Source organism: Hypomesus nipponensis, chromosome 9, assembly GCF_054491055.1.
Source record: "Hypomesus nipponensis isolate SF chromosome 9, ASM5449105v1, whole genome shotgun sequence".
NCBI lineage: Eukaryota > Metazoa > Chordata > Actinopteri > Osmeriformes > Osmeridae > Hypomesus > Hypomesus nipponensis.
In genome coordinates, this window is record NC_140369.1 from 13,518,229 (window position 1) to 13,531,567 (window position 13,339).

A 13,339-nucleotide genomic window follows, 5' to 3' on the forward strand; every position below is an offset into this window, starting at 1 on the left:
TATAAATAATTTTGAGACCAATTGTTGATTGCTAGTAATGTTAAATTAATTATCATATACTAACCAAGAGGCAGAGAGAGATGAACAGGGCAGCTCTCATGGTCGAGTGATGATGACAGAAATGATCTTTTCTCCAGGACCTGCCAGTGGAGAAGTATCTGTCACAATGAACCAAGACATAGGAGACCCTGCCTTTTGTGTTCCTCACTGTATCCTATATGCAAATGTATATGTGTGGGAAGGGGGTGGGGTCTGGGGGATTTTGAGTGTGTGTGCGCTTGTGTGTGTACATACGTGTGTCTGTGTGTATGTGTGGTGAAGGCAGTTGGACAACATTCTTCTTCAGGATGTCACTGTCTCCCTTTGTGTTGTAAATAACTATTCTACAGAAGTAGTGAGAAAAAGACGTGAGGTCCTTGCTGCTTGAGGTACAAGCCTTGCTTCAAGCTAACCAAAAGGCACAATGACCTTAGTTGTTTGTCTAGGCCGAGGAGATGTGAGCCATAAGCAGACAAAGTCTGACAGAAAAGAATGCAATGCAGTTTATGTTTATTGCTGAAACAAATAATTTATGCAGTAAAAACACATCATGTGAAATTTCAGAGGAGGAAAAAAGACTACTTCCACAGTGCTTCAAACTCAAATTCAGTATCAGTGAGTCTTTAACGACAATCAAGTTTGATTGTTTAGATGCAATACAAATCATGCTTAAGTTATTAGCAGATTTCCTTTATTATTTACAAAGCCATGGAAGCCATGTAGGACAGACAATATATCACATAAAACAAAGAGAGAAGAAGAGGGAAAATGAAGGGCTGTAATGAGATTATATGGAAGAAGTTTATGTTTTTAGTGTTCAATAGCACCAGTCCATCAGTCCATTCTTGTTCTCAAGGTTGTGTGAACAGGGTGTTTATGAAGACAGTACGGGCCGATCCTTCTCATTGTCCTTCTCTGGAGAAGTGTCCATCAGTAAGAGCCTGGCAGCATGCACATCCTCATCATCTGATTGGACAACAGGGGATTCCCCTCCATCCTTATTGGTGTTCTGGCTGTCGGAGGATGAAGTGGAGGAAGTGGAGGACACGCGAGACATTCCATCACAGCTGTTGTGGATGCATCGATGTAGTCGACGTTTGACGATGCCATCATGGTTTTTGTTGTTGATCCCATGAACTGAGATAAAATATAAATTATTTATTTTATAAATCGATGTCGAACAGATCCCCAATTTGCAGCCAAAATGTTATTACTATTGTACCCTACTCAGGGGTGAAAGTAAGTCGGTACTGGACGGTATGCCGTACCGGTAAGAAATTACTTCCCGGTACGCCGTACCGGAAATAAATTACGACACACGCACAGGCCCGTTGCGACAAGGCAAGCAAAACAAGCAATTGCTTGGGGCGCCGAGCTGGCTTGGGGCCCCAAGACAACGACTGATTAAGAATTAAATGCAACGACAAACGCGTGAGCGCCCCTTTGATAGTCAATGCAGTAAAGTGCAATGACACCTTTATCGGGATCCCCCTCAAGGGGCCCCTCTCATGATCTGTGCTGCTGGCAAAATACAAAAACCTCGTCGGTCGGCAGTCATCATGAAGCGGAATTTTGCTTCAGGAAGCCAAAAAAGGAAGAAAAGAAAGGAAAAGGAGGATAATAAAAAACAAGATAGTGGTAAGTGATAAATTACACTGGATAAAATAGCCCTACTTGTCTTGGTGTAATTTAGCAGCAGGTAGGCTAGCAAAACTATGTTAATGTTAGTCCGTTAGACAGAGACTTAGTTTGAACATGCCGCAGTGCTGTGTCCCGTGTTGTTTCAATAGATCGGAGTTAAAAAAAACAATTGACATTCAACTGTCATTCTAGCGGGAGCGGCTGCGGGACAAATTTTTTTCTGCCCAAATCAACAAAGCTGCCATATGATGGCACTTGTCTCTGCCGATTGCGCACTCGCATGTGCTGTACCTGACTGCCTGACCCTCATCAAAACCAGATACAGGTGGTTTAAAGAGTGATACTAGAGTGATAAGAAGTCCTAGTGAATGCTTGATAAGTAGACTATAATACAGTAAATAAACAAATAAATAAATGATAAATAATTAGGCTAAGTGACATTTTCGGCGCGCGCTATGCGCGCGGATTACATCTGTACCATAGTACCACCAAGAAATAAAAACTACTTTCACCCCTGACCCTCCTAGAGTATAGTCTTTTTGTATTCAGAGTAGACCCTCATCAGAATATTAAGCCTGCTGTTACCTGTTAGTAGAAAGTCTCTATGAGTTACCTGGCAGTGGGGAGGCCAGCCCCCCCTCCTCTCCACTGGAGCTGAGGAAGACATCCAGGGCTTCCTGGTCTGAGATGTCCAAGTGCTCCATCTGCTCCAGCATGTCCACATTTACTTCCATGGACGACACACTGCCAAGCGGAGCTAACACGAGAGATAGAGCCGAATGGTATACTATGAGTCACCGGCTCTTGACTACAGACATCTGAACTCTATGTGTGTGTGTGTTAGTTTGCATGGGAGCAGACTCACGCCTCTTGTAGTCAACCAGCAGGTGTGCAGAGGAGAGGTAGACATCCACATCGTGCTGAAAGACCTCCTCAAAGAAGCGCTGTCTCTCTCTCAGCTTCAGCTGCTGCGCTGCATCCATGTCTGTGACTCTCTGACCAAGCTCTGTCTCCGCTGGAAAACACAACAACACAATGGGCCCGTTAGGGATTCTTCTTCCGACAGAGGGTTCCAGGAACAGACCACATTAAGACCAGAAGGGGCCACCACTGAGCTTAATTTATAAAGTATGTGCGCAAAGTTTCCTAGTCTGATACACTGTATTATTCCCTGTCATAGAACAGGACACAGATGTAACTTATCATAATTGCTTTAACCTTTACTACTGTAAGGTATGCATTATGGATAGCTAAAGGAATGTACTTTTCCCTTTAAAATAGACTATATACATACCATTCCCTGTTGATACCAACTGTACTGCTATAACAAATCTTTTGAACACCATGGTTGTGTATAAATATGAACAACTGGACATACCCTAGAGTTTTCTAAGGTGTGAAGCCTGCCCTTGAACACACACAGCATGGATCAAACAAGGTTGACTAGTCTTTCAGCAGAGTTCTGTTAGCATGTTGCAGCACACGATCCTGTCTCTCTGGCACATCCATATATTGACCACCTCTGAAAAAAACTCTAGGGATTCAGGTATAATGAGATTTTACAGGCAGGGATTGGGCTAATTGGAGGAAGCTTTTAAGCCTGATCTAAATTGGGAATAATGTAAAGATTATCTGGCATGTGATGTGTGCACCAATCACTCTCAAACGTCAGTTCTATATAAACCACAGACACACTGAACTACTTAGAAAATTGAGAGGTCTGGAGCACCTCCACGTCCTAAAAACCTGGAGGTGCTATAACCACCGATCATTTTTGCTAGGTTTTGTTTGTGTTGGATGAGGTCCAATGTTCTCTGTAATCATTGGTACACTTTTTGTCACAGTAACATGTGGTGGCGCTTTGGACAAAAAGAAAAAAAAGTTTATTTCGTATGAGAGGGTAGAACCCCTCAGTCTGCTGTCTTTCCCCAAACCAGACCTCAGTGGTGTCAGCAGGGGACAGGCCTGTCTCAGCAGCTCTGCTCCCCCAGCCTGACAGCCTGTCTGGGCCTCTGGAACTCTGGGAGGGCAGGCTGTGAGCTCCCTCTTCTCTCTACCCACGAACAATGTAACACATTGATTTACAAAAGCTGTTTCCTTTACCAGTCTTGACTCTACTCTTTTGACTTTGCAACTCTTACTCCAAATGACACATTTTCAAACCCATTTACGCCCATGGCCCACAAGGCCATGTCGCCCACAGCTGGCATCCCTGTAACCTGCAGAGAGAAAGAGACTGTCACTCTGGCGCAATGTGAAGTTAGGATTACACAATACAAGGTCACGGCAGAGTCAAACACTGTCACAAGCTCAGACTGAACTGTCCTTTCCTCCGGCCTGGAGACAGGATGATGACTTGCTAGTCGTGGAGCTAAGAACACAATGACACACCAACATACTGAAGGAGTGTCGACAGAGCTTGTTGGAGAGGGGGGCAAGTGAGGGGGGGGGGTCTGTGTGATCTGAGCTAACAAGGCTGGCATCCTGAAGTGGGTTAGTAGATGAGAGTGACTCTCTCTTACACAGTCACATGTGCCACTGACATGGCCTGCTGACTCAGGGAGATGACAGGAGAAATGGGGTCTGCACACATCAAGAGTCATCTTAATCACTGAAACAATGTTCATTTATTCTGGGTCTTCCTTTCCATTGTTTCCAGGCCTGAAAACATGTTTCTACTGGGTTTTAGGATGGTGTGTGATTAGTGTATGTCCTGTAACACATACAACAGTGGGGTCAGACCAGATGGTTTTACTGTCTTGTTAAAACAACATGAATAAATATCCCAGCATAATTCTTCTTCTTCAGTTAATACCTTTGATCCCCCAGACAAGTTAACACTGACTTTGATTAACATTAATATTGATTTATTGCTTGATTCGACTTAAATACTTCCAGGGACCAGATATGGGATGCATGAGAATAATTAAGTATGCCTGACCTCAGGTTGATTTCCTCAGTATAGCCCATTCTTTCACCATCCAATCACCTTGATCAATAGCTCTGGACAACTCAGAGCTGGCCTCTGTGACCTCTGAATAGCTTGACCATAAACAAGAAAAGAAAAAAATAAGGTCACACAGTGAGGCCATGATTTCCCGGACTGATGAGATCATTGTTCCGGTCTCTGCACCACTCCACCCCTCCACCCCCCTATACCACCACAATCCAGTGTGACTGCCAGCAGACTGCACAGTGTGGCCTTTCAGATGGGAGGAGGCATAAGGAGGGGTGGAGGACTCACAAATAGAATTTCTTAGTGCCTTAAAGTTGACCTGACTACTGGAAGGACTTTCTTGTTTGGGTCTCTTCTACTCCCCCTATCATTTCTGTTCCTCCCTCCACCACCCCCCCCCCCCCCCTCCCTACATCCCTCTTTCCGCCCCTCAGTCTGAGGGAAGGTTGTTGGAGCTGAGAGAAAGGGTTAGGATTTAGGGCTCGGTACCAGCTGGATGTGTCAAATGAGAAGGGCAGACAGAGCCGGATGTGTCCACGTGCCCATTCTGCCCGCCCACAGAAAGACAAACCCTCCACACTGATGGGATGAACAGAAAAGGGCCTTTCAGAGACGGATACAAGCCTTGGTGTAGGGGAGTGGGACTGGGCTCGACTCTGGGGACATGAAGCCAAAGACAGGAAGTTACAACGTTCTGTGGGGTTTCAGAGTAGTGTCGGGAGAGAGCAATTAGCCTCCATGTGATCTAGTCAAGAATGGGATCTCTTGCACTTGAAGTATTTTGAGTTACATGTTAAATGAATACACAAGTAAAACACACAGCATTCAACACATACTGGAGAGGATGTGCTGAAGACCTTTGACAGATGTATACATGTGAAGGAGAAGTCAGCCATGAGAGAAGCCGGTCTTTAAGGTAAATATGGTGTGTTTGGGAACACAACAGCTAACACACAGCAGTCAACTTTCCAAAAACACCTGTTACTGTGGTCTGCCATTTTTGTGCAGTTGGTTTTGAGCCTCCTAACATAAATAAGGAATCTTCAACTGAATTCCTCATAGATTAACATCTTCCTTTCTATAGAAAGAGTGACTGGAGGCTAAATTCCCAGATTCCGTTTGAAGTTTCTAGTCAACTAAGCCGAGAGTTCTGAACAGTGTCCTCCCATTTACAAAGGAACGTGATGTACCTTGTTTTTTCAGAGAGCTACATTCCTACCGGTGTACGTCATCAATTAGATCCCAAACAGAGGACACTGAAAGAGTCGACAGTGCAGCACAGCACCACACACGTGACAGTGATGTCCCTGCGTTCAGAGGATCCAGGAGGGGATGCTGTCAGTCCTTCACCCGCAGACGGGCTGGTCAGACTCATGCTTACATGCATGAGAGGGGAGAGGGATTCAGTTTCATGTCAACCACTTCTCCACTTGAAGTGGTGAGTGGGAGGAACACAGGAGAGCTGAGGAGAATATGTAGAAAGGAATGTGGGAGGAGAGGTTGACCAGGGAGAGAAGGAACATAGAATGGAAAGACAAAGAACAGGACCAGAAGGGAATTCTGCAGTATGGGGAAGAACAAAAAAGACAAAAGGAATGCAAGAAACAGTTGCAATGAAAGAAAGAAAGACAGAAAGAAAACAAGGGGTGTGCAGTCTGTGGCCCGTGCAGCTCCAAAATATTGCCAACACTGTCGCTTTTGAACAGAGGCCTAATTATAACACATCACATTCCTCCATGATGCTCAAATGTATTCGATAATTATTCGTTGATGACTTTCATATTGCTACTTTACAGGGACAATGGCCATCAAATTAAATAGACACCCACGGCCCGATCTCATCCGAGTGCCCAGAACACCTCCACACGAGGCCACAGGTCCCTGACATCTTTGGGGCTCTTCCTTGTGGTGGTAACAAACAATATGAGACCTTGTAGTCATAAGCCGGTGTGAAAGCACCAGTGGAAATGTCTCTTCTGTTTGGAGAAGGGATAAGCAGGAGAGTCTGCTCATGTAAACAACACATCTGCTGCAGAATAGTCAGAAGAACCATGGACAAAAAACAACTGGAGGTTGGTATTTGTATTTTGGGCTCTTGCAGTCCCTTGTTAGAAAAAAAGTCCTAAACCCCATTTAGGCCTGGCTCCAATTGGACTAAATTATTGATGGTAAGTGTTGATGGGTATGTGTGTGACTGAATCAGAGTGTTTTGTGCATGTGTGTGTGTAACAGAGAGGGAGAGATGTGGCTGTGTGAGTGAGTGAGTGAGAGAGAGAGAGAGAGAGAGCGAGAGAGGGGGGGGGGGCTGGGGGGGCTGTAATGGGGCAAAGTACAGCCTGACACCATTCCCCCCCTCTCCACAGTAAACACCACAGTGACATCAGTGTTGACCCTCTCCTTCCCTCAGCTTAACCACGTCTCACAATAGCAGTGTTTGTGGGTCAGTCTCCTGTCTTGTCCTCCTGCCCTCGGCCTGGCCTGTGACTAGACTGCTCTGAGACATGTCTGGGTATACAAAGAGCTTAGCCGTCTCGATCAGCCTGCCATCACTGTGAAGGAGGAGGAATTAGCCCAGGGTGGGGAAGGGAAGGGGTTGGATGAATGCAGGGAGGAGAATAGGTGATGGAAGATGGCCATTCAACTCCCACCACATTGTGAGTTTGAGTCACGGTCATATTTGGATGTTTAAGGTTGTTGTTTAGCTACCTTCACTCAACACCAAACAAGCAAAACGTGTTTTCAATTCACCAAAATTAGGTTTTACTAGGCATGTTACATGGATGACCACACTAAAACAGCTGTTGTCTCTGTTTCAACAGAGCGCTGTTGGCTGTTTCATTGGTAAATTAAAAAATGCTTAAAAATATCCAATACGCTTTCAGATGTATTTTCCATCTTTTATGCATTTATGGACTTTGGTAATCTAAAGGAGGATGTCAATGCACCAGTAGTCTAATAATTGAATTATTATTAATAACAATAATAATAATAATAGTGCTGTCAAACGATTAAAATATTTAATCGCGATTAATCGCATTAATGTCATAGTTAACTCGCGATTAATCACAATTAATCGCACATTTTTATCTATTCTAAATGTCCCTGATTTCTTTTTGTCCCAATCTTTTTTCAAATTTTAATGCTCTTATCAACATAGAAAAGTGGTTCGGATTGCTTTGTGCTAATATTTTTTTTTATTGAAAACAACATTGCAATCGCCTGGCTTTGACGAGGGGGCAGAGAATTCGCATCAGCTGTGTGCTTGGCCATCAAGTGGTATTTTAGACTGGACGTGCTGCGATGATAGCTCAGTTTACAACGACAAAACACACAGATCACTGGTCTTGTCAATAGAACCATTTGGCAACTTTTTAAAAGCAAACTTTCCATTCAGAATCTTATTGGCATCCATTTCGGCATCTCGCGCTCGTCATCCACTCAAAACGTAACGTTAGCCTACTACCAGAGAATGTCTAATATCCGTAAACTGGCTCTGCTACTACTCTTTAGCCAGCTCGCAAGCCAAACGAGTGTTTGGCGTGCCTGTTGTTTTGTTTCCGGTCTAGCTAGATCCGGTGTGGTGTTGTAGTTTTTCTAACGTCGGTAGTTGTTGCAACAGCATGTGAAAAAAACTACAAAGTTTGCTAGGCCAAAAAGAGCGTTAATCGCGCGATAAAATAATTGACGCCGTTAATTTGGGTTTGCGTTAACGCCGTTAATAACGCGTTAAACTGACAGCACTAAATAATAATAATAAAATGTGTTATTATTATTATTAGGAATTCAATTATTGCAACTGATATTTTTTTGTGTAATCAATCAGTTAATAAGAACATCGCTACAGCATTCTTAACTTATGACCTCGGTAGCTTCAAACAAAGTTAAAACTGTTAAAACCTCAAACGGGGACTTGGTCCGGCTTGAGGGCTACACAGCTGAACTGAACTGTGACAGAAAACAGATATGAGCACGTATTGTGTCAAACTTGAACATTTGAAGTCTCTACAAATCCCAGGTTTGTAGGATCTCCTTGATATGAATGTGTTTGTTGGCGGTCCATGTCTGTCCCAGTAGGTGTCTGGCTCCGTTTAAAAGAAGCACACTGGTATCAGCTGCTGTCCCTGCAGCTCCCAACAAGCAGGGAGGCAGATGGGATGCCACTGTGCTGCCACCAGACACATCCTGGTCTAATCTCTACATGACAGAGATCAGATCAGAGATCAAGTCACACTACTACTCTCTAATAAGGGACAACTTGTCCATGAACAAAAGACTTGGTTCCAAATAGTTACAACAGCATATTAAATGTAACCATTCCATCTTGATACAAATGGAAGTGACTGGAACTTTTGTGAAAAATTGTGAAACCAGGGGATTCGAATTAGATCGCTGTAATATATCTCATCACATTTGTGTTGTGCATGTCTAATCTGTTGCCAGGAAGACAAAGAGCTCCTTCACCAAATAATTTCGATTGTGTCCTCTAGCTTTGCACCAGTCTGGCAACAGCTGTCTGCCCTTCCAGCCTCCACACACCGCTGGGCCGTTGTCTCTCACTCAGAGCCTGCTGGAAGGACACAGAGTCTGCTCAACACAGCAGATGGAACACAGCTGTTCTCAGTCATGGTCCAATTTGACCTCCCAAACCTGTCAGCTGACCTACCTGTGACAAATCACATTCCCGTTTTCATTTTCTGGGTTGGCCTGAGACAGTCACTTTATTTAGGACCGCATTTAGGACACTGTAGTCCCAATTGTTATTGTAGCCAATCTGTCTTTATAAAGCCAGACACCCAATCCCATTAGGAATCAGACACTTGTGTGACAACGCATGTGTACATTTCAGACATGCTTTAGTTGAATGCCATTGATGACAAAGGCATGATGCAACAAAAGTCTTGGTGATGATTCAACATTCTTGCCTTTATTTGGCCAGAACAGTACTTCCACAAGTGTGCATCAGCCCAAGTAACACAAACAACAGCCGCTCCGTTCTTCAGAATTTGTATATTTAAGATACAAACCACAAACACAACATTTACATACATACATACATACATACATACATACATACATACATACATACATACATACATACATACATACATACATACATACATACATACATACATACATACAAACATACAGACATACTGACTACTAGACATCATTTACATTGTCAACAGGAACTCTTGATTATGGCTTGATTTTGGTTTGTGTTTCTTTGTTATTAATATTTAATGTGTTTGTCAGCAAGTAGAGCCTCATATGGCCAGAAGTAGGAAGGACTATTCCCAACTATGCATACTGCTTTCAAATTCTAAATAAAAGGGAACAATATGATGTATCAATAACTCTATAAAACAATACGGCATACTGCTCATATTACAAATAGTCAAGTAGTTGTTGAAAGAAATACAAGAGTTCAGGTACTCACAGGGCAGGCGCTTGTTGTGGAGGTTGGCTGCTGAGGCGCTCATGGTCCTAGAGAGCCCAGGTGGAGCTCTCAGATCAGAGGATAGGAGGAGGGAAACTTCACACACACAGATCCAGAGAGAGATGATCAGTGACGCTTAGTCCTCCTGAGGTTCAGTAGAGACACTAGGCACAAGGACAGCTCATTTTGCCCTTCTTTCCTGTCCTGGGATTAACACTCACTCAAAGTGTTGTAAAGAAAGTCTGCTGCCCCAGTGTTCTCCCTCTTCCCACAGCCGTAAACTACCATTTGGATGGGGGCTGTAAGTAAGGGCTTGGAGGAGTGTACCAACTTGCTATTTATAGGGGTGGAGCACAACATGAGTTTGGGAGGGTTTCATCAGGGAGAGGGAAGGGAGGTTTTATGTAACATCGTGGAAGATACCATGACAAGTCAGAACATTTTTATTCTCTTCTCCTATTCTTCTTTGTGGGTCCCAGCTCGGTCTTACTCTTAGGGTCATGTGATGTCCCTAAAATTCAATGTGACAGGTTACAAGGTTGCCTGTAAGGAACAGCCTTGCAATTTTAAGGAGGGATTGTCTGAAACAGAACACACCGTTCCTCAGATAAAAGGTTTATTTTGGTTACTTGAGTTAATTTATAATTTAGTTAAAAGCATTTCTTATTTCACAAAAAAAAAAATTCTGTTGAGATGTCTGTATAGTGTGTTTGGCTAGATAGTTTGAGTTTTAGATTAGTTTACAATTCAATTAATAAAACACACTCTGTTTTCTGTATGTTATATCATAAGGATTTTTTTTCTCCAGGAGATACAATTCCTCAGATCATTCAGTTGGAATGAAAGACAATTCTCATGGTCAGGCTGAACCATACCCATGTTCTGAACGCCATCTAGTGGTGAACTATGACAGCAGAGGTGTTCAGATTACAGAAGGGGTCTCCAACCCTGTTCCTGCAGAGCTATCTTTCTGCAGGGTTTTGATTCAACACACCTACAAGCGAATTAGACAAATCCGGAGGGAAAAATTTGTTTTACAGTATGTCATGACATACAATATACAGAAATACTTGATGATAAACTTAAAGGTGCTGTAGAGCAAATTCCATGATTTGCTTCTCAGTACATTAGATACATGTGAAATGAGTTGCTGAAAGCTTGTGCAAAGCTCTCAAACTTTGTTGCACTGAAATGTGGAGTTAGACCGTTGAACAGTTTCTCACCAGTTTTCAGCTAAGGTTTTGTATAGGCGGGGCAAAACCAACGTATCTACATCACAGCCACCTATCTACGTCAGATCACAGAAGGTTTATATAACTTTCTGTTACTCAGCTGGTACGATGCAAAGACAAAGTAATTAACACATAAAATATGATGACGAACGAGAGAGTATGTTTCTTCCCTGTTGGTATGAACACTGTGTACAGATGCCAGCACTGGTGCCAGGGTGCAAATGCAAGAAGCTGACGTCAAGAAAGGATGTCTGTTTGGAGGTGGGAGGGAGAAGGCGATGTGGTCGTCTTTATCGATACCGTTCCTCCTAAATGTCAGCCAAGTGATGCTCGCGGTAGTAACTACAAAGCCGTCGCCTCTTGACATATCGTGTACTGCATGAGAAAGTGTGTGTGGGCAGAGGAAGCGTAATGTGACTCAAAAGGAGAAGTACTCTTCACCTCTTTGATGTGTGTGTGGGCATGTCTTCCTCATGGCTGGGGCTTCACCCTGGGAGTCTGCAGCGTTGATGAGTGTGAACAAGAAATTTCTCCCTGATGAATCAAAGGCTGTGACCCCTCTGCTTTTGTTAAAGGAGGTTGTATATTGAGAAACGGCATACACAGTCAAAAAGAGAGGACATATTTTATTTGTCTGGTGGTAATTGAAAAAGCCTTTGAGTAAACAGTTATGGTTGAGTCTAGCTTTAAGAATTGACCTTTGGACTATTACTAAATCCAAGGGAAAAATCTGTAATGAATGTCATCCTCTTCTGGTTTTGCAGTCCAAGATATAAAAGATGTGTTGCTCTCTCTAAAATGTGATGGATGTGAAAACTAGGCAAAAAAAAAAAAGGCTATGAGAACCAACAACTGAAACACTTTTCAATAACTGACAGCGTGGCTATTTTCAGAGTCCGATTTCAGTTTCGACACATACCCCCCCTATATTCCCTAGAAGGTTCTGTTTTCCAGCCGGTGGAGAAGCCCTGAAAGCTAAAGGTGTGTGCTGTATGTGCCTAGCAGAGTGGAAGCTCCAGTTTCCCGCCCTCACCACAGCTGGGAAGAGTGCCAAAGCCATCAGGCAGCCAGACGCCCACTATCAGCTGAGGAGTAGCACAGCAGTCTCATGTCTAATTATACTGCCAGGGAGAGAACTGGAAGGGGAAAGCAGGAGGGAGGGAGGGATGGAGGAAAAGAGGAAAGAGAGAGAGGGAGGGAGGGAGGGAGGAAAGGAAGGAGAGAGAGAGAGAGAGAGAGAGAGAGAGAGAGAGTGAGAGAGAGAGAGAGAGAGAGAGAGAGAGAGAGAGAGAGAGAGACAGAGAGAGAGAGAGAGAGAGAGAGAGAGAGAGAGAGAGAGAGAGAGAGAGAGAGAGAGAGAGAGAATGAGAGACAGAGAGAGGAAAGAGGAAAAGAGAGAGCATCAAATCAGCTTGCTTGAGAGGGCTGGGGATACAGTAGAGTGGGGGTGTAAAAGAGTGGGAGGGAGAAGAGAGAATGTGTCTGATAGACATAGTCTGGTGATGTTGTCTGGATGTTTCCATTCAGTTTACAGTCACGCTGCTCTGCCAAGGAGCTTCATCTTCAGGACCCGGAGGTAAGACAGGTGGGCTGGCCTGGCCACCGCTCTTTGATGAGTGATAACGCGATGAGTGTCAATGTTTAATAATAGAGGTGTTTTAACTAGCTTTCGTCTAATCTGTATGACACAGTCTCTGTAACCAATGCTGCTTTAAGCACATTTATGGAGTGTTTCTGTTGACAAACTAGTCTATAAATACAAAATGTATTATTCTGAAATGAGAGGGACATTATGGAAGAACAGTCTCAGTATCTGAAAGTACACTGGAATCTTGTTTGAATGATGGCTAATGAGCTTTACTGTGGAAACAGGCTGCCATGCTGCATAGATTTGCAAAATGTCCTAGTCTTGATACAAAGTAAATTGTTTAGCGGGCTATACTGTAGCTGTGCAGTAGCTTTACTGTAGCCATTATAATGCCACAAAACAGTAACATAGTTGTGTACAGTTGAGTGTATGGAATCCATTTACAT

The 13,339-nt window shown here is 43.5% G+C and overlaps 1 protein-coding gene across 1 annotated transcript; it reads right to left on the reverse strand.

Moving 5' to 3' along the window:
* Positions 1-713: 713 nt before the first annotated feature.
* On the reverse strand, positions 714-10,373 carry LOC146273034 (dysbindin). The gene is made up of 4 exons (XM_084704950.1): positions 10,074-10,373; positions 2,546-2,695; positions 2,294-2,437; positions 714-1,176 (listed from the first exon to the last, which is right to left on the reverse strand). The coding sequence occupies exons 1-4, from the start codon at positions 10,114-10,116 to the stop codon at positions 914-916; spliced, it is 600 nt and encodes a 199-aa protein (XP_084561076.1). The 5' UTR covers positions 10,117-10,373; the 3' UTR covers positions 714-913.
* Positions 10,374-13,339: the final 2,966 nt, after the last annotated feature.

Bases quoted from the DNA above. Each gene is read 5' to 3' on its own strand.
- LOC146273034 (XM_084704950.1), bottom strand. From the start codon at position 10,116: ATGAGCGCCTCAGCAGCCAACCTCCACAACAAGCGCCTGCCCT. The intron at 2,696-10,073 runs GTGAGTACCTGA...TGTGTTTTCCAG, and splicing joins CCACAACAAGCGCCTGCCCT to CGGAGACAGAGCTTGGTCAG. The intron at 2,438-2,545 runs GTGAGTCTGCTC...CTCTCGTGTTAG, and splicing joins GCTGGTTGACTACAAGAGGC to CTCCGCTTGGCAGTGTGTCG.